Raw genomic sequence first — 22,308 nt, 5'->3', positions numbered from 1 at the left:
CCCATAGCCATCAGTTCAATGTCCGGGCCACACACACGCTCCTTCACCGTGATGTGACCAGAGTTGTACCGACTACTGTCACTATCTCTGCAGTCCCTGACTGCCCAAATACTCAGAAAGCCATCCACACTCACATCAGACTCTGGGATGTCCTCATGGAGCGATGTCCCTCGCAAATACCGAGATCACTGCACTCATGGCACTCCCTCCGAGTCCTCACCAGTGCAGGCAGCATGTCCATCTTGTTTTCTTGGTGACTTCACATTCCCCAATGTGATGGAAGGAAAATAACTTATACCTTCTTTCCTCGGGGTAATCGAAACATCCGCAGTCGGGGCGATTGAAGCTCCCGCGGTCAGCGATCGAAGCCCATGCATCGGGGCGATCGAGGCTCCCACGATCGGGGTGGCCGAAGCTCCTGTGGTTGGAGCTCCCGAAGTCGATCCCTAACAAAGGGACCGCCAGCTCCATGATGTTAAGGCCGCAGTGCTGACGAAGATACAATACTGAAAGAGTCGCATCTCCATCGAGGGAAGAGATTAAAATGTTCCACCCAACCCCCACCCCCAAATAATGCAAAAACTAAAGATACACTAAAACATACAAGTAAAAACAGACTAAAAACAACAAAAGTACGAGCCAGGCTGTTGGCGAGGCTGTCGTGCATGGCGCCACCCGGTGGACCCAGCGGTATGAATATTGATTTATATTTCTACAAGTAACCAGTGCTTTCCCCTCCCTCTCGTCCCTCGCACACCCTAATTCTCTGACTAGTTTCACTGTCCTGATTAATTTTACTGTATGCATCATTATCTTCCCCTCAGCTAACAATTACCATTCTACATTTCCTTGATCATAGTCTGCTTTGTCTGTCGTTTTCACACCTTACCCCACCATATCTCAAGTCTCCCCCTCCCCTGACTCTCAGTCTGAAGAGAGGTCGTGTTCAAAACATCTCCCTTCCTTCTCTCCAGAGATGCTGCCTGTCCCGCCGAGTTACTCCAGCATTTTTTGTCATTCTTTGGAATTGTTTTATTGATGCTTATAATCTGTGGATCAACTATGAATTTGAGCAGCAGGTGGCAGCCTTATCCATGAATAGGAAAGTTTTAACCTGAGCATTGTAACTCCTCCTGCTCCCTAAATCCAGCAAATGGTTGATTCTTGCATTAGGCATTATAAGTAATGCGTAATATTTTAAACAATTCATGGTCAGTTCAATTCCATTTTGAACTTGGTTGCCAATACCAAACTGATTTCAATTAAGATGTTTAACTGTTAATTTCAGATACTATTCCCAACAAAGTTAAGAGAAAAATGTGCTGTCACTAAACAAAACATCACTGGGAGGAATACTCTCCATTCATTTATCTAGTATGTTGCATACTTGCAAGACTTTCTTTCCCTCAGAGTTGATATTAACTCCAAATACCAAAAGCTCCATGGCACCGATCTAATCAACTGTGCTACCTAGCTCTCCAACTGGAGATCATTCATTTAAGCAAAATCATCTGAAAGCTCAAAAATACCTCTCAACTGAATGGTCAATTTAAAAGTTGTTGAACTGCAGTAGATGGACAAAGTTTGATTCAGCATACAAATAATGTACTGGGACCCAATAAGCTGTTGTTATGCCTCAAGAAAATATGTAAATAAATTAAGAATGTAGATTGAATCTTGCTAATATTGTCAATTTGTATTTCAATCAGGAGTGGGACAAATGGCTGGAAAGAAGAAAGAAACAACATTGCAGGTAAGAGTAAGAAATTAAATAGCCATGTGCAGTCAAATGGTTTCATTGGCCTTATTAATATTTTTTTTATTGATAAATCACAGTAAAACAACTCCCAATTGTTTTTCTCATGTATTTTCATCAAAAGATTTGTAGATTGTTAAGCTGTACAAATTCTGGGAAACTCCATTGCACTTTAAAATGGACAGGAGATATAATTTTAATGAAGGATGATTGAGAACAAGTGTAAAGAAAAAAACCTATAACAATTACAATTACTTCTCTAACTGGTTCATTCAGCTGCATGCACATAACTTATATGTCCGCTATTATTGCCTACTGATAAGGTCAATCATCAGGCATTTCAACAAGGATCTGAATTTAATAACTTCAGCAGGAGTTTTCCAGGACTTCGGATGCTCATCAGTAAAATGGAGACGAGACTGAAGTGCTTTTGATAAGATGACTGGTTCAGATTGCCTGATCTCAGTAAGGTTCAATACAAAATGTCTCAGTTCTCGCATTTTGCAGGGAAATTTAGTGAAATCTGGAGGTCATTATATGACATAAGCAGAATGTGGGGAGTGTACTGTGCATGTCCACGCAAGGACAATAAGCAAAAAAGGCCAATGTTATCCAGATAAGTGAAGATGTGTATTTTTAGGTTTAACAATGCACAGAGTATGGCACATATGGTGCAGTGTACATGAGGAAGGGGATGAGAGAGGTACACAGGATAAAGAGATGCAGGAGGGAGAGCAACAAGTGAGAGGGGCATCATTAGGAGAGGACCAAGAAAGCAGGCACTGAAGTGAAATGCACAGCAGAAAAGGATGCAGAAGAGAGAGGACCGAGATGAGGAAAACTTTTTTCACACAGAGAGTGGTGAATCTCTGGAATTCTCTGCCGCAGAAGGTAGTTGAGGCCAGTTCATTGGCTATATTTAAGAGGGAGTTAGATATGGCCCTTGTGGCTAAAGGGATCAATGGGTATGGAGAGAAGGCAGGAACAGGATACTGAGTTGGATGATCAGTCGTGATCATATTGAATGGCGGTGCAGCCTCGAAGGGCCGAATGGCCTACTCCTGCACCTATTTTCTATGTTTCTAAAAGAAAAGAGGACAGAGGATAAAATCCATAGGGGAGCAAAAAAGAGGGGATTTTGAGGTAGGTGCACAGTAAAGAAGAGAACAAGTGAGGCACACTTGAAGGGGGTGCATGAGACGGAGAGTGTGGGAAAAATTATTGGGGCAGGTGTATTGATGGGCGGGTGGATCCAGGTTTGGATGGGAAGGGGGGGAATAATGACAGAGGCTGGGAGGTGATAAGTGAGGATAACAAAAGGGTGCAGAATCTGGAACCTTATAAATAAGTACGATGATAAGTAGAACTAGATAAAGGATGGAAAATGAGCTGATGGAAACCATGGCGAGGGGATTGTGGATCTAGTGGAGGAGTGTGTGGGTGATAGGCAGATGGGCCCAAATGGTCCTGGTAAATTGGAATATTATGTAATTTTCTTTTCTTTCTACGGAATGTAGCAAAGATTCCTCAGATTGATACCAGCAATGCCAGGTTTATCATGTGCGAATAGATTAAGTCTATACTATTTAAATGAATAAGAGTTGATCTCATTGAAATGTATGAAATTTGAATGGGGCTTAACAGGGATGGTACAGGGATGATCATTCCACTGGTTGTGGTGTTTGTATCAAAGGTTGGCCATGCAGAACAGAGTTGAGGATAAATGTTTTCACCATATGTTATCGAACCCTTGGCATTCTCTACACAAGGCATTGGAGGCTCCATTGTAAGTATATTTAAGACAGAGATCAGAGCATTTTGAGCAGCTAAGTGACTCAAGGGATAAGGGATCAATGCAGGAAAGTGATCCTGAGGTAAAATGTTTAACCAGGACCGTATTGAATGTCAGAGGCAGTAGAAGGGGCTAAATATTCTACTATTGGTTCTGTTCCTTATATATTAATTGCAAGTAATTCAGACAGTTCCATAATGATTGATGTGAACAGCAGGAATGGATGCATTAATGTAGAAGTTATGAAGTGCGTGGAATGCATAAACTTGTTGCAACTGACAGCTGAGTGGGTGTGATGAATAATATGATGGATTATACTTGGCTAGGTGTCAGTGAAGGCGGGGTTGTACACCACAGGAAGCTGGTGAATCAGAAACTACACACATTTCCTGAGCTGGTTTGGTTATTAAGCCACTTCCTAAAATATGTGTAAGACCAAGGCACATTGTTGCTGCTATTTGTCACCTCCAACAACAGCTTCTTGCCGATAGCTGGAGAACACTCTCGTCCATTGATAGAGAAAAACAACTCTCTTCCTTTTGAGTGTACGTGGCAATAATCCATGGGAAGCATAATTAAACCTCTATACTGTTCTGTTTATGCTGTATCCTTGATCAATGACTTGTTATCTCCTTCCTATATCTCCCTCCTCCTTGGGATTTCATTACCATATTAGTCCTTTAATTGATGACAGAAAACCGGAAATTAGAAAGTTAATCAAGAAATCTAATTGAATTTGGGCCTTTGGACCTAATCTCCTTCTTCACAAGTGCAATTGCATCTCTGTGCTAATGTTTAATGCCTGAGTAAAGTTGATCTGGTACTATTTTTCCTGGAGTTAAAGGGATAGTTAATTCAGCTTTGTGAAGGTATGCAGGATTATTTAACGGCAGGGAAAAAAGACGAGGAAGAGGCATCCATCTTTTAAGGCAACAGAAAATAAATATCTGAAGCACAGGAAGATTTAGAGCTATGAAGGACAAGCAGGCTGGAGGGATTAATTGAAGTTTGCTCCCACAAAGAATCAAATGATCCCATTCTTTGCTGTGAACATATATAACTTTACTAGACTAAGTGGGCCCAGCATCACACGGGAGGGCTGGTCCCTCAACGTAATATTCCACCTCTCCACCAATTTCAATATTGGTGGCCAGTGGGGAGTGGGTGGGGGGGAGGTGGGGCTTTCTGGAACGCTAGTATCGGTGTTGTGGGCAGAAGGGACTGGTTTCCAGAGGGCTAGTATGGACATGGTGGGTCAAATGGATTCTTGTGCTGGCGGCTCAGTCACTCAAGCCTGTTGTGCTGGCAGCTCACTCACTCACTCACGGCTATTCCTTGAAATTCCATTTCAAGCAGGGTGCAAGGTCACCAAATTCAAGTGCAGTTTCATATCATTTCAAGCAGGGTGAAAGTCCACTAAAGACAGCGAGGTGTGACCTCCCTCCTCCATCTTGCTGAGACTGAGCCAAGCCCACACTTCCGGGTTTTATTGTCCCTCCCCCCGTCCACCAGAAGGGGCGTGGCCTTCATGGCGTGATTGACAGTAGTGAGAATCTCAACATTTTTTAACCACTAATAACTTTTATTTTTCATTGATGGGAAAAATCCTCGGCACCTGATGAGCGGAGGGGGTCTCTGAGTAAGATGGCCGAAAATCACAGCTGGACATTGTAGCATTTTTCCTAAAATCAATATAAAGCGCAAACAGGAAGTGGTCAAGATTAGACTTTTAATTATTTTGACGGCAAGGTAACTTTAATTAGGCAAGGCAACTCTAATTAGGCAAGGCAACTCTAATTAGGCGAGGCAACTTTAACAAAGGCAACACAGCTTTAGCATTTCCAAACTAAAGGCAACACAGCTTTAGCATTTCCAAACCAAAGGTAACACAGCTTTAGCATTTCCAAACTATATTTTCAAACCACATTAAGGGCGCTGACAGGTCAGTAAAACCACTCACAGTTTAGTAGACGTGTTCAGTTTTATTCACAGCTCAGACTGAGAGACGTGACCCTCTCGCTCTCCCATCTGGCAGAGATTGACTGAGGCACTCAACACTTCCGGGTTTTATAGTCCCTCCGGAAGGGGCGTGGCCTTCAGGAGAGAGAATCTCAACATTTTTTAAACACTAATATTTATTTTATTTTTCATCGATGGGAAAATTCCTCTTGTCCTGTGCAGCGGAGGGGGACTCTGAGTAAGATGGCCAAAAATCACAGCCGTAAGTGACAGCGTTTTTTCTAAAATCAATATACGGAACAACAGGAAGTGGTCAAGATCAGACTTTTAGTAACATAGATAGTTTCTGGGTTGAGGTGCTGTCTTCTTGAGTATCACACCTCACAGCACAGTAGCAGATATGAAAGTATACATAACAGAAATATAACCAGAAAAAAAATGTTAGAACTATTTAACAATCTTGTTCGCTTCTGTGTTCTCAATACTTGTTTTTTTTCTCTCCCTTCCGATTGGAATAACCCCCAGCTACTCAACTTCATGTATTGGCTCTGTGCACTGTGCCCCTTCATCCACAATCATAATCATCAACTCAGACTAACCCTTATGGGCCTGTCCCACAGGAGACATTTTAGGCGACTGCAGGAGACTATGCAGTCACCACATGGTCGCCACATGTTTGCGGGTAGATGCCGGGGAGTCGCCTTCATGGTTGTGAGGAGTTCCCGCATTCTGGGAACTAGTTGCGGCCTCATTATGGTCGCCGCAAATTTTTCAACGTTGAAAAATTAACGGCGACTAGAATGAAGTTGCCAGGGAGAGTAGCGAGAATTCCCGAGCAGTAGGTGGGTCACCAGGAGGTCCTAATAGGTTGCCAGGAGGTCGGAGGTTCTCAGAGGTCCTCCTAGGTTACAGCCGGTGCTGACCGGTGAATTTCATTGGCTGATCGGGGAAAAAAAAGGTAAGCAGTAGTTTTGTGAACCAAGGATAAGTTAAATATCCGCCGAGCTTAACTGCCATGTTTCTCTGGCTTCTTAAAAGTTGTCTCCACTCCTTCTCCCCCCCCTCCCCCCCTCTCCTCCACTCTTTTAAAGGGGTTACCGTACACTGCGCTTTAGCCGTCTTAAATACAGCGCCAACCTTCCTGTTCATCACGGTATGTGTCTGTATCACCTTGGCTATGCACCGTGTGAATTTTTTAGACAGGACAAGCGGGGGGAGCGCTGTCTAAAAAATTCACACGGGCTGGTGAAGGAAGCGATGTGTTTGTGTTTGTGTGTGTGTGTTCCACTCTGACAGTTGCCGGTTTTTCAAGCAACTGCCGGCAACTTGACAGTCGCTGGCAGTCCGCTGAAAAATCGCCTAAGTGGGGCAGGCCCATTAGCCTGAAATTCACACTCCCAACTAACTTTCTATCTGTCTTCTCATTTCAGTATTTCTGGAGTCCAATCATGACGTTACTGAAATCATATAACTCTTTTTCTCTTTAGGGTTTAATTTCCGTTGGCCTCTCCCTGTCAACTACTTTAACTGCAATGGATTGTCCATGAACACGCCGGAGAAATGTTTGCCGTTACGGATTCCAGGGGTTTCTACTGATCACTCTGATGGATAAATCCAATGGAAATTAGTAGAGTGGAGTTGCAATTGGGTTGCAGCCTCCCTAGTAAACATCAACTAGCTTTCTAGTTCTACTTATTTAATATTGTCCTACACCATTTAATACAAAATCACTTAATTTTAAATGACCTAGTTTGAAACCAAAGTGAAAGGTTTTCTGGTATTTCAATTGATACATTTACTGGATAATATATTTTTAAGTAGAAATAGTTAATATAATAGTACATGCAATCATTTCCTTTTACATGGTTGAGCTAGCCATGGGTGTTTCCATGAAAGACAATAGACAATCGGTGCAGGAATCTGTAACTCGGCCATTCGAGCCAGCACCGCCATTCAATATGATCATGGCTGATCACCCACTATCAGTACCCCGTTCCTGCCTTCTTGCCATATCCCTTGACTCTGCTATCTTTATGAGCTCTATCTAACTCTCTTGAAAGCCTCCAGAGAATTGGCCTCCACTGCCTTCCGAAGCAGAGAATTTCACAGATTCACAACTCTCTGGGTGAAAAACTTTTTTCTCATCTACGTTCTAAATGGCCTACCCCTTATTCTTAAACTGTGGCCCCTGATTCTGGATTCCCCTAACATCGGAAACATGTTTCTTGCCTCTAGCATGTCCAATCCCTTAATAATCTTATATGTTTCAATAAGATTCCCTCTCATCCTTCGAAATTCCAGTATACAAGCCCAGCTGCTCCATTCTATCAACATCAACATTCTATCACCAGGAATACGGCCATCCTTACGGCCCTTGTACTTTTTAAAATCTGCAATTCCTCCATACTTGTAACACAATATTCTGCCCTCTGCATATTTTTTCTCTTTGCACTGCCTGTTGTACATGTATAACTGGATTATACTCAGGCATGGGATGATTTGCCTGGTATGATAGCATGCAAAACAAAGTTTTTCATTGTATCTCGGTACAAATGACATTAATAAACCAATACCAGTACCTTCAGTGAAGCAGATCCGATACATTAACATTGTGTTTCCTGGTCCCTGTTTACTTTGGGCTCACTTCCAATCTCTCCACCCACAATAGCTCCAAGCCAAGTCCACATTGTTGGCAACTTCCTCAACAAATTGATGTGCAACAACATCAATTCAGAATATACACTGAACAACAATTTTAAAATACATTAAAAAAAATATATAGATAGATAGATAGATAGATAGATAGATAGATAGATAGATAGATAGATAGATAGATAGCCTTTTATTGTCATTCAGACCGAAGTCTGAATGAAATTGCAGCAGTCATACATATAATACCATACAATAAAACAACAATATTAACATCCACCAACATATTAACATCCACCACAGTGAGTCCACCCAGCATCTCCTCACTGTGATGGAGGCAAAAGTCTTAGGTCTGCAGTCTCTTCCCTCCTCTTCTCCCTCTGCGCTGGGGGGAGAAGAGGAGGGAGAAGAGGAGGGAATTGGCCTTGTTATCAACTTTCTGATCTTCAATATTGAAAAACACTGCAGGACAAATCTTTACCTTGGCCTTCCAATGGAATCAAAACAATTTTACCTAACTATTTCAAACTGAATTGCCAACTATTTTAGCACAAGCTGAAATTAATGTTACTTTGAATAATTTGCATTTGCTGACAAAATAAATGGGCAGACTTAGGACCAAAAACATTAAATTAATGTAGAAATGAGATTGATTATCCCAGGGTTAGTTTTTGAAACACGTTGAAGTGAGTTCGCAGTTGTAATTTTAACTGATTAATTCATCTTATTCTAAATGGCTTTAAAATGGCACTAAAATAGCACAAACAGGAACTTACGGGAACATATTTTCTGGGTCAGAAGTGAAATCATCTCCACTAATGAGGCAGGTCCACCCTCAGTAAACAGTCCTCTTAAAAAATCCTTTTAACATAACTGGCTTTTTCTGTGCATTTTTCTTGGCTATGTTTGAATGGTCTTATTTAGACAGCAAGTGCAGATGAAAATCAGCTTGAAAGATCTTTTGTATTCTGACAATGCGTGGGAGCTGAATTAACTTGTAAGATGCTGAGGCAGCTCTGAGAGTATATCGCTGCTAATGTTGTCAGTTTGGCTTCTTTGCACACATTCAGCAACTCCGATCATTTGCTTACTGTCTAAATCTGATTTGATCATTATTTACATTTAATTTAAATTAATTTAAATTAATGAGTAGCTAATAGTGATATGAATAAATTATGATTATAATAAGACAATGAAGCTTCATATAATCAAAAGTGAAGTAGCAAAAGAAATTGCATACTGCATGGAAGTAAAACTGGAGAATAATTGGGAAGTGTGAGAGAGAAAGAGTAAAGACAATGCGGTACCTTTTTAGAAGCAATGATGGCACCACATTTGAAACCTTCCCAGATACAGTATGATAGGGGAGGCTTCAGCCCACTGACACCACATCAACCAGCAGGCACTTATCTATATTAATCTCATCCTTATTTATTTTAGTCATTCCACATTCCCTATCAATTCTAACAATTGCTATCACACTTGGGCCAATTAATATCATTTTTGGGATGTTGGAAAAAACAGGAGCACCTTTGATGTAGTGCTGAGCAGCAAATTAGGAGACATTGCAGGATCTGCTGTGATCACTTGGCAAGGAAGTTGGGAGCTAATGTGATCTGGAACTTCATAGAGAAAGCAGATTAGGCACGAGAGGGTGGCCAAAGGTTTTACCTTGGCAATATCCATACATCTAGTCATTAGACATGGCTGAGGCGTTGGAAGACTGGAGGCGGGGTAATGTTGTGCCTTTCAGAAGGGCTGCAAGGAAAATCCCTGGAAGTACAGGCCAGTGAGCTTAACCTCTGGTCGGAAAGTCACTAGGGAGTATACAGAGGAAAAAGATATGTATACATTTCGATAGACAGGGCTGAGTAAAGATAGTCATCATGGTTTTGTACTTGGGCAGTCATGTCTTATGAATCTGATTGAGCTTTTTCAAAAAGTAACCAAGAAGATGACAAGTGCAAAGCCATAGATATTGTCCATATGGGCCTAAGCAATTACCTGTAAAGATCCACCTGGTAGGCTGCTCTGGCATGTTAGATTGCATGGAATCTAAGGAGAGCTAGTTGACTGGATAGGGAATTGGCTTCATGGAAGGAAGCAGAGGGTGATGGTGGATGGCTGCTTTTCGGATTGGAGGCCCGTGACAAGTTGAGTGTCTCAGGAATCGGTACTGGGCCTTTTGCTGTTTGTGGTTTATATCAATGATATGGATGAGAATATATAATGCATGATTAGGAAGTTTGCAAATGATACTAAAGTATTGTAGATAGCAACAATGGTTATTGAAAATTACAGCAGATCTTGATAAGCTGGGGAAGTGGGCTAAGGAATGATTAATGAAGTTTAATGCAGATAAGTCTGAGGTGGCCATGTCAAAGCCTTCTGTAGTGGATAGATGCCATCACTGAAGTGATAGGTGTCATCACTGAAGCATCCATTAAATGAGCACCTCAGCAGGTAATTTCTGGAACAAAGAGGCTATTGTAGCAGACTCTATGCATGTTGAATGGGATTTGAACAGGCCACCGTCAGTTCTGAAGCTGCCTAGCAGAATCATTGTTGTCTGCGTATGTCCCTCTAGGTAACAATTCAATGAAACAAAGTAGTACAATATGTGTAGGAAAGAACATCAGATGCTGGTTTCAATCGAAGATAGACACAAAATGCTGGAGTAACTCAGCGGGACAGGCAACATCTCTGGAGGGAAGGAATGGGTGACGTTTCGGGTCAAGACTGGTCCGCCTTATCAGACCAAAACGTCATCCATTCCTTCTCTCCAGAGATGCTGCCTGTCCCACTGAGTTACTCCAGCATTTTGTGTCTATCTAGTACAATATGTCGCTGGTCCTACAGTAACTTTACAGTGAAAGTTGTGTGTCTGCCAGACTAAGCTATTCTGATATTTGCTCAGTAACCAAACAACCTCAACTTTTACTGAACTATTTCCCATGCAGATTACTATCTTTAACCAGGAACAATGGGATGAAACAATGGCGATAACAGGACTGACTGGTAAGAAACTGATGCTAAAACTGCAGAGTGTGTATCACACGTGTTATGGTCTAAAATCAGAGAAATTGAAACCTGGTATTGAGGATAGGGGTGAATTGTGGGGCAATTGTGCATTCAACAACAGACTTAAAGTTACGGATGAGGTTTTATGATTTGAGGAGAAAGCAGACCACGTGTCAATGAATGACAGAGAGGTAGGGGTGTTGCACAACTAGCACTGGGGTAAGATAGCTAAAAGGAGCAATGCTTTGCAAAAACTTGATTCTGGATGGATAAGAGGTTCAGTCCAGATGGGGAAAGGATGTACAAATGTGAGAAAAATAAGAATTAAATATAATTATGAATATATGGATTCAGACACAGCACAGGGTTAAACAAACTGCTACAGTTTTAAATAGCCTAATTCTACCAAAGGTAACTCTGATGGGATGGCGTTGATGTCAATGCTCTAAAATAAGAGGAAAGACTGAGTTCAATGGGCTGGGACATTCTGATGACTAGTGGTCAGTTCCATGGGGAAGTGGTGGTCAGTTGTAATATGTGTGTGTCAGCATTTTCAAACTTAGATGCCTACAAACTCCAGCACAGATGTGCAGAAAACAGTAGAGGACAAATAGCAGCTTAAATTATTTCCCTCTCCATTACTGGATTCTTCACTGAGACCAGAGTGATTCCTAATTGACCTGAGCTGAGGACCTGTGGAACTTCATGTCAGACTCCTCAGATTTGTGCTGACTATGACTGCCTTTTCCCATGGAAGCCCCGTTCATTTCAATTGAGTTGCTTGAAAGGCACGTGGCCAGAAGATTTGTTTACATTCGTTTAATGAATCATCATCAATCTTTAGCTTTTGGAAGGATAGATGACTGATCCGATGATGAGCCCTTTGTTTCTGTGACCTGTGACCCACTCCACCATGCAAAATGACCTCGGCACCCCTACTGGCCTGATACTGGGAGCTGCAATGCAAATCCTGTTGGAGGGAAATGAAAGGCATGGGCTAGGTCTTGGTCCAATGGCTTCAGTTTTCCCAATAGTTAGCCGGAGAAAATACCAGCTTTAATATTCCTATGTATCAGTATTTACTTAGGTAACTTCAGGAGGTTCATGATTCCTGTGTGAAGGCAGCACACTCAAAATTCCTCATCAGTCGAACAGAACATTGATGGACATGCTAGCTGTTTGACAACTTTGGCTGTTGGCTTGACCTGGAGATATGGCTTAGCCTCTTCCCCAAGCACTTTTGTAGCATTCACAAGCAGAGAGTATGCACTGTGCAAGCACTCAGCCATCAGACTGGAGGCAGTTTTGGGGACTGAATGGCTATGAGGACAGTCAAAGTGGACACCTTACCTCTCCTAAGAATTTACAGGGCATTAGCTAAAACAAAATTAGGACTCTGGACTATTCCTTTACTATGACATACAGAAGTATAGATAAAGGGATGAAGTTCCTATGTATCTTTAGCTTATAAAACAGAATATCAGGTGTAAAGCGTAAAGACAAAGGAGAAAACTGATCAAGCTCAGACAAATGTATTGGGAACATCAATAAATTAAGCGTGTACTTTCTTCACCATTCTGTAGCCTGTAGATCAATGCACCTGAGGACATTTCAGCCCATAATTATGGCTCTGTCCTCGTGCTTGGGAGCTCTGTCCTTTTTGTTTCTTACCTAAATGATCTCATTCAACAAATAATTTACCTACATTCAGATGTGCAAAATATTTTCATTTCTCTGAATGTTTTTCTTTGTGGCTTCAGTGTAACTGCAAAACCTTAATAATTACAGATTTTGAAAAGTAATTCCAAGGTTTTGAAGGCTATTAGCTTGCATGATACTCACATTTTCATTCTTACAGTACTATTAAATATGAATTTAGGACAAAATTATTGATGGTTTAGTGTTTTAAGATTTGATAATGAAATATGCTGGAAGTTTAAAAGTAAATGGATATTGCCAAAATGGATATGCCATGCCATGCATATAAAAATCAGTTTGTGTTTATTTATTGCCAGTTAGCTTCTCTTTCAGGAAATTCCACCTTATATTTTTCAACTAGGACTGTTTGGATATCAATGCGGTGTGAGTAGAAATTTCCCTTTGAAGTTTATTTTAATGGGGACCCTATGTCTTAAGTTAATGTAACACCTGCATTTGAAGGTTAGTGGAATTTAATACAAACAAGACAAGTTTCCTCAGAATATTAACATCAGTAATTGCCTGAAGTCAACAGTTCATTTCCAGTAAGTACAGCAAACAATATTGTCAGGGTGTATTGTAGATACACAAATCTAGATGTTAAATAATAATTTTATGTTGACCAATATTTCAGATTCAATCAGCCATCTGTTGTAAATTTGCTGGGGGTTGGTGGTTTGGAGAAGAATAGAAGTACAAGATTGAACTCTATGAAAAAGATAAACAGCCTTGAATAGTCACTTGTGCCTACTCATCCCACTTTGGGAAGCAAATGGACCAAGTTCATATGTTCTAGGAGCAGAGATTGGCCATTCGGCCCATCAAGTCTACTCCATCATTCAATGATTGCTGATCTATCTTTCTCCCCATTCTCCTGCCTTCTCCCCATAACTCCTGGCACCCGTAATAATCAAGAATCTTTCTATCTCTGCCTTAAAAATATCCAGCCTTCTGTGGCAATGAATTGCACAGATTCACCACAGTTGGACTAATTCTACACAGTCAATAAACCAAACAGGCCTCAAAGCCTTTATTAATCATCTTAAAGCATTTCAATGAAAGCCATTTAATTTGAATGCTTAACCAACTGATGATTGAAAAACTGAAGTGATCATTTCAGTTTCACAAACATGATTTGGGGAAATGTTGTTTACATTGTGAACTAGTTATGCTAAGACCATTGCCACCTATAATCACCTCCTGTGGTTTAGTTAATGAATTAAAAATATATATTATTGAAACACCCCCGTAAATTGCTCATTCAATGTGGATCATTCATCTACATACTAAACATCTGGAAATCACTCTTTTACTGGTTTTAAATAAGTACATTGTTGAGCAGCACACAACCCAATTAATTCTATTAAAAATATATTTCTAAAGGTTATACGTGGGTTATTAGGAAATGTGGGAAAATAGAGATAGGATTTGTGTCACTTGTGAATGAAGGTGTCAGAGGTAGAGAAGCAGGGAGCTTCAGGAAAATAATTCTGTAGACCACGGCCTTGGGTTATTATAGCCTGGTTCAAATGTGAACTAGTTAGAAGGGTGAGTGTGCGAGTAATGTTGACATCTCAAACAGTTGTATAGATGGATGTGAGATAGAGAACAGCAAGGCTACAGTGGGTTTCGAAAATGAGTGGTAATACTTTAGAATTGAGGTGTTTTAGTTCTTAGAGATATAGCATGGAAACAGGCCCTTTGGCCCACTGAGTCCAAACTGACCATCAATCAATCATCTGTTCACACTAGTTCTATGTTCTAGGGGCAATTTACAGTTTCCAATTAACCTACAAACCTGCATGTCTTTGGGATGTGGTGGGAAATGGGAGCACCCGAAGGAAACCCCTGTGGGCACAGGGTAATGTACAAATTCCACACTGACAGCCCCTGAGGTCAGGATCGAACCTGGATCTTGTGAAGCAGCAGTTCTACCAGCTGTCATTATACTGACAGCCAGTGTAAGGCAGTGAACAAACAGGACTTAGTTTTAATTTTAAATGGGTAGTGGATTTAGGAATGAACATGACACTGTGGGTAGTGGGGGAGGCCAGAGAGCAGCAAAGTGCACATTCAAAATGCAAGGAATAAATGAGGATTTCAGCTGCAGCAAAACTGTGGCAAGGACAAATTATTTTCTGGATAGCCTGCTAATCTGTAGATGAACCTAGTTCCACACTAGCTATCACTGCCCTGAAAGAGCTGATGAGGTGCAATAAACATTGCCTTGTTTAAATCTCAGAAATAAAGGTAGAAGGTACAGGAGCCTGAAGACTGCAATAACCAGGTTCAGGAATAGCTACTTCCCCACAGCCATCAAGCTATTAAACCTGGCTCGGACAAAACTCTGATTATTAATAACCACTTTCTGTTATTTGCACTTTATCAGTTTATTTATTCATATGTGTATATATTTATATCATAGTATATGAACACATTTATCTGTTTTGTAGTAAATGCCTACTATTTTCTGTGTGCTTAAGCAAAGCAAGAATTTCGTTGTCCTATACAGGGACACATGACAATAAACTCACTTGAACTTGAACTTGAACAAAATGACTGAATGCATCCGACACATGGTACAACCAAAGATTTAGATTCATTATCCTCACTGGGTCTATATCCTAGAATCCCTTTTGCATTGTGGGAATACATGTGCAAAATGATTGTGCTAATTCAAGAAGGCAGCTCACCACCAGCTTCTCAGGGATGGTGGTGATGGACCAAAAATGCCGGTCTGTCTGGGATATCCACATCCAAAAAAATGAAGTGGTTAAAATAAATGCCTCAGATTTAATTTACTTTGGAATGTTCAAGAAGGAACTGCAGATGCTGGACAATTGAAGGTAGACAAAAATGCTGGAGAAACTCAGCGGGTGTTTTTTTTACTAAAAAGAGGTAGGGAACTGGAGCTGGAAGCCACGAGGTATGAGATGGAGGTGTTGGCAAGTCCCGAGGAAGCAAATAAAAAAATTGCTTCCTTGGGACTTGCCTACGCCTCCATCTCGTACCTCATGGCTTCCAGCTCCAGTTCCCTACCTCATTTTTAATTTTAAAAAAGAAGGGTTTCGGCCTGAAATGTTGCCTATTTCCTTCGCTCCATTGATGCTAATTTACTTTAGACTTTACTTTATACTTTAGAGATACAGCATGGAAACAGACCATCCGGCCCACTGAGTCTCGCTAACCAGCGATCATCCCGTATACTTACATTATCCTACACACAATTTTTCCAAATTAACCTACAAACCTGTACGTCTTTGGAATGTGGGAGAAAACCGGAGAGCCCGGAGAAAGCCCACGTGGTCACAGGGAGAATGTGCAAACTCTGTTTAGACAGCACCCGTAGTCAGAATCGAACCCAGTTCCCTGGTGCTATGTTTCTATGTTTCTATATAAGGCAGGAACTCCACTGCTGCGCCACCATGCTACCCCATGAATGATATGATGTACTATATACTTGCTTCTGTTTATTCTGTTTTGAAGGAGTTTCAAGTTAATTTCAGATAAAATGTATTAATTTGCAACTCTTATTTAATCTTTGGCAGTGGTCGATGTGTACCAAGCATGGTGTGGTCCATGTAAAGCTGTGATTAGTTTATTTCGGAAGATTAAGAATGAACTGGGAGATGACCTCTTGCATTTTGCAGTGGTAAGATATTAATTATTTGTATAGAATGTCACCTCTTGATTGGCTTCATTCGAAACTCAACATAAAGAAATCCCCAATTTATTTGAAATAACCCCCAGGTGGAAGCATTATCTGAGAAAGAGACAGTGTTTCAAGTGCTGTGGATGAAGCTTCACTACTGTGACACAATGCAACCATTTGGAACAATGCAACTCCAGCTACTGTTTACTTCTGTCACAACATGGAGGCTGGTGTATTAGCCAGCAATACATTTGGATAACTAAACTAGTACCAGTGATGATTGTGAAACTATCTGACCATTGTAAAAGGCTACTTGGTTCACTCATTCCGTTTGGGCATCTAGGACTACAATGACTCTAACTGTCCTCTGCAGTGGTCTTGCAAGGTACTTCATTCAAGTGCCTTGAGGAATGGACCAGAAATGCTGGCCATCCAGTGTTGCCTGAATGAACAAACAACTTTGTTTTTACAGGGAAACTGATGACCTGTCCTGATGCTCATTTGCTCCATTCGCAAGTGGAACTGGGTACATTCCCACTAAATAAACACCATACTAGAAAGTGGAAATAATACACTCTCAGAATGCACCTAACCCACTGATGTCATCGTGCCTTTATCTTCCAGGCTGAAGTGGACAACATTGACTCACTGCAGAGGTACAGAGGGAAATGTGAACCCACCTTCCTGTTCTTTGGGGTGAGCTGATCTGAAATTAATTTGAAGCAGAAAGGTCACACATTTTCGGAATTATGTTATGCTCCTTTCCGTGCAAGGATCTTCCAGTCTTGGAGCTTCATGGACCTCAACAATAACAGCTTCTGTTTTGTTCAATTTGTCAACCATTGGGATGGACATTCAAAAATAGTAGTTTGATTTTGAAGTGGTGACATTTTCACACTGCACATCTTACTCCTCGTGGTATTAGATATGCCTGGACTTTCCAATAGGGTTCAGAGAATGTATGCTTGAAAATGAGAGGCCTGTGGTCTTTAACTCCCTGCATCAGAGGAGCCTGAAACAATATAAGTTATCACCATCATCAGCCTTAGTGGAATCAGCAGTTGAATATCTTTAATAATTCCCTGAAAATCATTTCTACCTTGGAATATTAAAGCATGGCCCTCGATCAATGAATAAAGTGTACTCTGTATTCTGAAGGCCAGAACTAATATTTATGCACATCAAATATTATTTACTCTTATGACCAGTTCTTAACAAAATTCCCCTTTATAAATTAACCTCCTCTTTTCAATGTGGTTGCCGAACACTTTGAAGAGTGATGCAAAATGCCCTACATAACAGTGTGAGATATCATATTTCCCAACTGGCAGCCAAGCAGAGGTTTTGCTGAACTCATTGCTTTAACTTTGCTTAAGTTCTTGGATTCCTAATGAGGCCAGAGTCCAATTCCTCGAGGCCAATGTTAGAATCAATGTAGGTGAAAGGTCTGCTCTTTGGAAGACGTAGGAAAATTATCAAATAGATCATAGAATCAAAGAAGCATGGAGTTATACCGCACAGAATTAGGATCTTTGGCAAAATTTGTTCCTGCTGACCACGCTGCCTTCCTGAACTAGTCCCATTTGCCTGCATTTGCCCTACACCCCTCTCAACCTTTCCTATCCATGTATCTGTCCAAATGTCTTTTAAACTTTGTACTTGTTCCCACTTCCTCAGACAGCTCGTTCCATATACATGAAAAAAAATGCTTCTCAGACCCTCTTTAAATCTTTCTTCTCGCAGCTTAATCCTATGTTCTTTAGTTTTGAACTCCCTTATCGTGAGAAAAAGACCATGACTATGCACCTTCTCTATGCCCCTCGTGATTTTATAAACTTCAATGAAGTCACCCCTCAGCCTCCTTCACTCCAGAAACCCCAGCCTATCTAATCTCAAGCCCTCCATTTCCAAAAATCCTGATATGGCCATTTTCTCTTAATACTCCTGTAATGGTAGAACTGCACTTAGTATTCCCCTAGTTGTCTTATCAATTTCCCTATGGAAATGAACAAAACTTAACCCCATGTGAAGGCAGGTGTGCATTGTCCAAACCCTGTTTACCATGTCTTAACCTTTAGGGAACTATGTACTGTATCAAAATTAACAACACTCAGTCATGTTATTCACTGTGTTTGTCTTTCTTGATGTCTTGCCGAAAATGCCTATGTTTTGGTCGTAGATTCCTTGTCCCATTTCCCTGATCCAAACATGTAATATAAAATAATCTAACTTGGATGACCTGAAATTGAAACATATAATTAGTTACCCAAGTGTAGCAAATTTCAAACTTCAATTACTAGATCTAAACATCTATCTATTTCTTATATAAATACTGACATTCCCATCCAAAAATATCTGACATTGATTGATTCCTCTGGGACACCACTGATCTCAGGCATCCAAACTGAAAAACAACCCTCCATTACTACCCTGATTCTTTCCATCAAGCCAATTTTGTACCCAATTTGCTAGCTTGCCCAGCATTCCCACAGCCCAACTTTTGACAGCTAAATGAATATTCATAAAGCTTTAATTCACGATAATGTCTACCACCTGATTTTGAAATCTTCGTTTCTCTTTAAAGAACTCAATTAATTTATAGGCCATGGAAATGGCTATGCTGCCTATTCAGTCCTTGCCTTTCAAAATTAGGCTGTAAATTCAAAGTCACCACTTTTAAATCAGCTTTCTGGCAGTCCTTACAGCCCTCCTATGAAGGTGAACAATAGCGCTTGGTTTAGGAAAATATAACGTCTCTGCCAGGCCCCTGTAATTTATTTCCTTGCTCTGCACAATGTCCTAGGGTACACTTGATCAGGGCTTAGGGATTTATCCAACTTTATGTGCCACATCATCACCAACACCTTCTCTTTTGTAATGTAGATTTTTTTTTTTGGACATTATTGTTCATGCCCCTGATTTCCCAGCTTCCATTACATTTTCCTTGGTAAATGCAGGCTTGTAGGCCAATTCTCCCACTGATTTATTTAATGACAACATGGCTGATCACAGCTGAACTCAAATTTGAGAAGTGCACCTGTGAACTCATCAGCACCTTGGCAACTTTCAGTTCCTAGACTGCACTGCTACTTATTAGAGCAGCTCTCTCTGGGCTATTTCAGAAGGGCACCAATGTTACTAATAGGGCACCAATGTATTTATAGGCTGGACGGAAGCTTGGGTGGAAACCAACTAATATTACCTTTTGCGACGGGGTCTTTCAGCGATTTTTCGTCCTGGAGAACTGAGGAGAAAGAAGAAGAGGGAAAGTTTCACCATACGAATTCTCTCCTTGTTTGTTTCATCTTATCAGATTCTAGGAGAACATTTTCAGAGGGCACCAGTTGCCTAGTGGAAAAAGCTTCATGGTTTCAAATACCTAAATTACCCTAATATCAAAACTAGGAGCGCCTAATTTGCGACACACGGAGCCATGAGGCAGCACTCTCAGCATTTTCTGAACGAGGGTCTCGACGTAAACATTGTGTGAAGATCCTGACTGAAATGTCACCTAATTATGTTCTTCAGAGATGCTGCCTGACCTGCTGAGTTACACCAGAACTCTGTGTTCTTTTGCCTTAATAGAGACATAGACAGCACAGAAACAGGCCCTTCTGCCCACCCTGACCATCAAGTACTTCTCTACATGAATCCCATTTTCCAGCACTTGATCTATAGCTTCCTATACCTTTGCGATTGAAGTGCTTGTCTAGATACTTAGATGCTCTTTATGAACAATGTAAGTATAATACCAGCTAAATATCATGACATCGAATGGTAAAGCATTAATGATTTCCCGCACAAAATACAAAAGAAGATTTATCGTGAGAGAAATGGATGAAGTATAAATACCAGCAGAGACTGGTTGGGCTGAATGGACTTTACCGAAGAGCAACTGACAACTTTGCTCAGTCCACCTGAACCTACCCGATCTCCTGATTGCTAAACACTTTAATTCTCCTTCCCATTCCCACTCAGACATTTCTGTCCGAGGTCTCCTCCAATGTCCGAATGAGGCTAAAAGCAAATTGGAGAAACAACATCTTATATTTGGCTTGGGTAGCTTACAGCCCAGTGTTATGAATTATCTAACTTCAAGTAACCCCGGAATTCCCTCTCTCTCTATCCCTCCCCCACCCAAGTCACACCAACTTCCCGTTTTCACCCAACAATCGGCAAACAATGGCCGGTTTCCTTTATCATCGTTACTTTTTTGCATATCTTTCATTTATTGTTCTTTATCTCTCTACATGATCGTCTATATCTCTCATTTCCCTTATCCCAAACTAGTCTGAAGAAGGGGCTCGACCCGAAACGTCACCCATCCCTTCTCTGTCCAGCTGAGTACTCAAGCTTTTTGTGTCTATCTTTGGTTTACACCAGCATCTGCAGTTCCTTCCGACACAACTTGTTCCATTTGATTATTTTGGCTGCAGAAACATCCATGAAATGAGAACTGTCCACTCAAAGCTTGGATGTTGGAGGTACAAGGAAGTTTATCCTTGAAGCTTATCCTTATGTTTCAAACTTGCTGTTGTTGTGCTTTCTGTGTTTGCAGGGAGGTCAACTGGTTGCTGTTGTCAGGGGAGCAAATGCACCATTGCTGCAGAATTTCATTCTGGAACACTTAGCCACAGAAAGGAAGGTGCTTGACGATGGAGGTGAACGCAAAGCGGTGAGACCAGTACTGACAAAACAGTCCTGAGTTGAGGCTAATATCTTCCATAAAATTAAATATTTCATTTTTCCATCACCTTTTGTTTTTGTACATCATCTAGGCTTGAAAAATCTCCCAGACCTGTCATCAGCACCAACATCCATATTTTCTTTAAGGGATTAATTTTATTTTTATTATCATAGTCATAGAGTGATACAGTGTGGAAACAGGCCCTTTGACCCAACTTGCCCACACATGTCACAGCCACACTAGTCCCACCTGCCCCCATTTGGTCTATGTCCCCCCAAACCTGTCCTATCCATGTACCTGTCTAACTGTTTCTTAAATGTTGGGATAGTCCCTGCCTAAGCTACGTCCTCTGACAGCTTGTTCAATACATCCACCACCCTTTGTGTGAAAAAGTTGCCCCTCAGATTCCTATTAAATCGTTTCCCCTTCACCTTAAACCTATGTCCTCTGGTTCTCGATTCACCTCCTCTAGGCTAGAGACTCTATGTATCTACCTGATCTGTTCCTCTCATGATCTTATACACCTCTATGAGATAACCCCTCATCCTCCTGCACTCCAAGGAATAGAGTCCCAGCCTACTCAACCATTCCCTATAGCTCACATCCTCTAGTCCTGGCAACATTCTTGTAAATCTTCTGTACCCTTTCCAGCTTTTATTAATCGCAGAGAAGCACATGGAGCCACAGAGTAATGGAGCACAGGTTTGAATCATCCGTCTGCAGGGATTCCAAAACCATTTACTATTGATCCAAGTTCTCTGGTTATTGAGCTCTCTGTTTCGGAACGTTAGTTCTTAACATTCAGTCTATTTGGATATTATAAAATTATACACCTTAATTAAATATCCCTTCTGTCTCATCCAGTTAGAAAAATCTTTGAAGTACTTTTTAACAAGGCAAATAACTTCAGCTTTGATTTATTTTTGGGTACAGATCAAAGACGAAGGCCTAGTGGAAGAAGAAAAAGAGGAAGTGACAGTGATGCAAGATGATGAAGAGGAGAAGTTGGGTAAGCAATGAAATTTTGAGCAGAAGAATATCATCATGGTTATCCACATTTTCCCATCAATAGGGTGGAGGGGCATACATTAGTT

The 22,308-nt window shown here is 41.0% G+C and overlaps 1 protein-coding gene across 6 annotated transcripts in view; it reads left to right on the top strand.

The window, feature by feature from the left end:
- Positions 1-22,308, top strand: part of nme9 (NME/NM23 family member 9) — a 141,725-nt gene that overhangs the window by 71,423 nt on the left and 47,994 nt on the right. For 5 of the 6 annotated variants that reach the window (XM_055638551.1, XM_055638549.1, XM_055638548.1 and 2 more), the window contains 6 exons: positions 1,710-1,753; positions 11,117-11,174; positions 16,424-16,527; positions 17,152-17,223; positions 21,086-21,202; positions 22,148-22,223. In XM_055638551.1, coding sequence (XP_055494526.1) covers positions 1,721-1,753; positions 11,117-11,174; positions 16,424-16,527; positions 17,152-17,223; positions 21,086-21,202; positions 22,148-22,223 — 460 coding nt within the window. In that variant the 5' untranslated portion in view covers positions 1,710-1,720. The remainder of the gene's footprint in view (positions 1-1,709; positions 1,754-11,116; positions 11,175-16,423; positions 16,528-17,151; positions 17,224-21,085; positions 21,203-22,147; positions 22,224-22,308) is intronic. The other variant, XM_055638550.1, reaches the window with a different exon arrangement.

This window comes from Leucoraja erinacea, chromosome 7, assembly GCF_028641065.1.
Source record: "Leucoraja erinacea ecotype New England chromosome 7, Leri_hhj_1, whole genome shotgun sequence".
In the NCBI taxonomy this organism is placed as follows: Eukaryota; Metazoa; Chordata; class Chondrichthyes; order Rajiformes; family Rajidae; genus Leucoraja; species Leucoraja erinaceus.
Note: the sequence above shows the minus strand (reverse complement) of the source record. Positions and strands in the feature narration are given on the sequence as shown.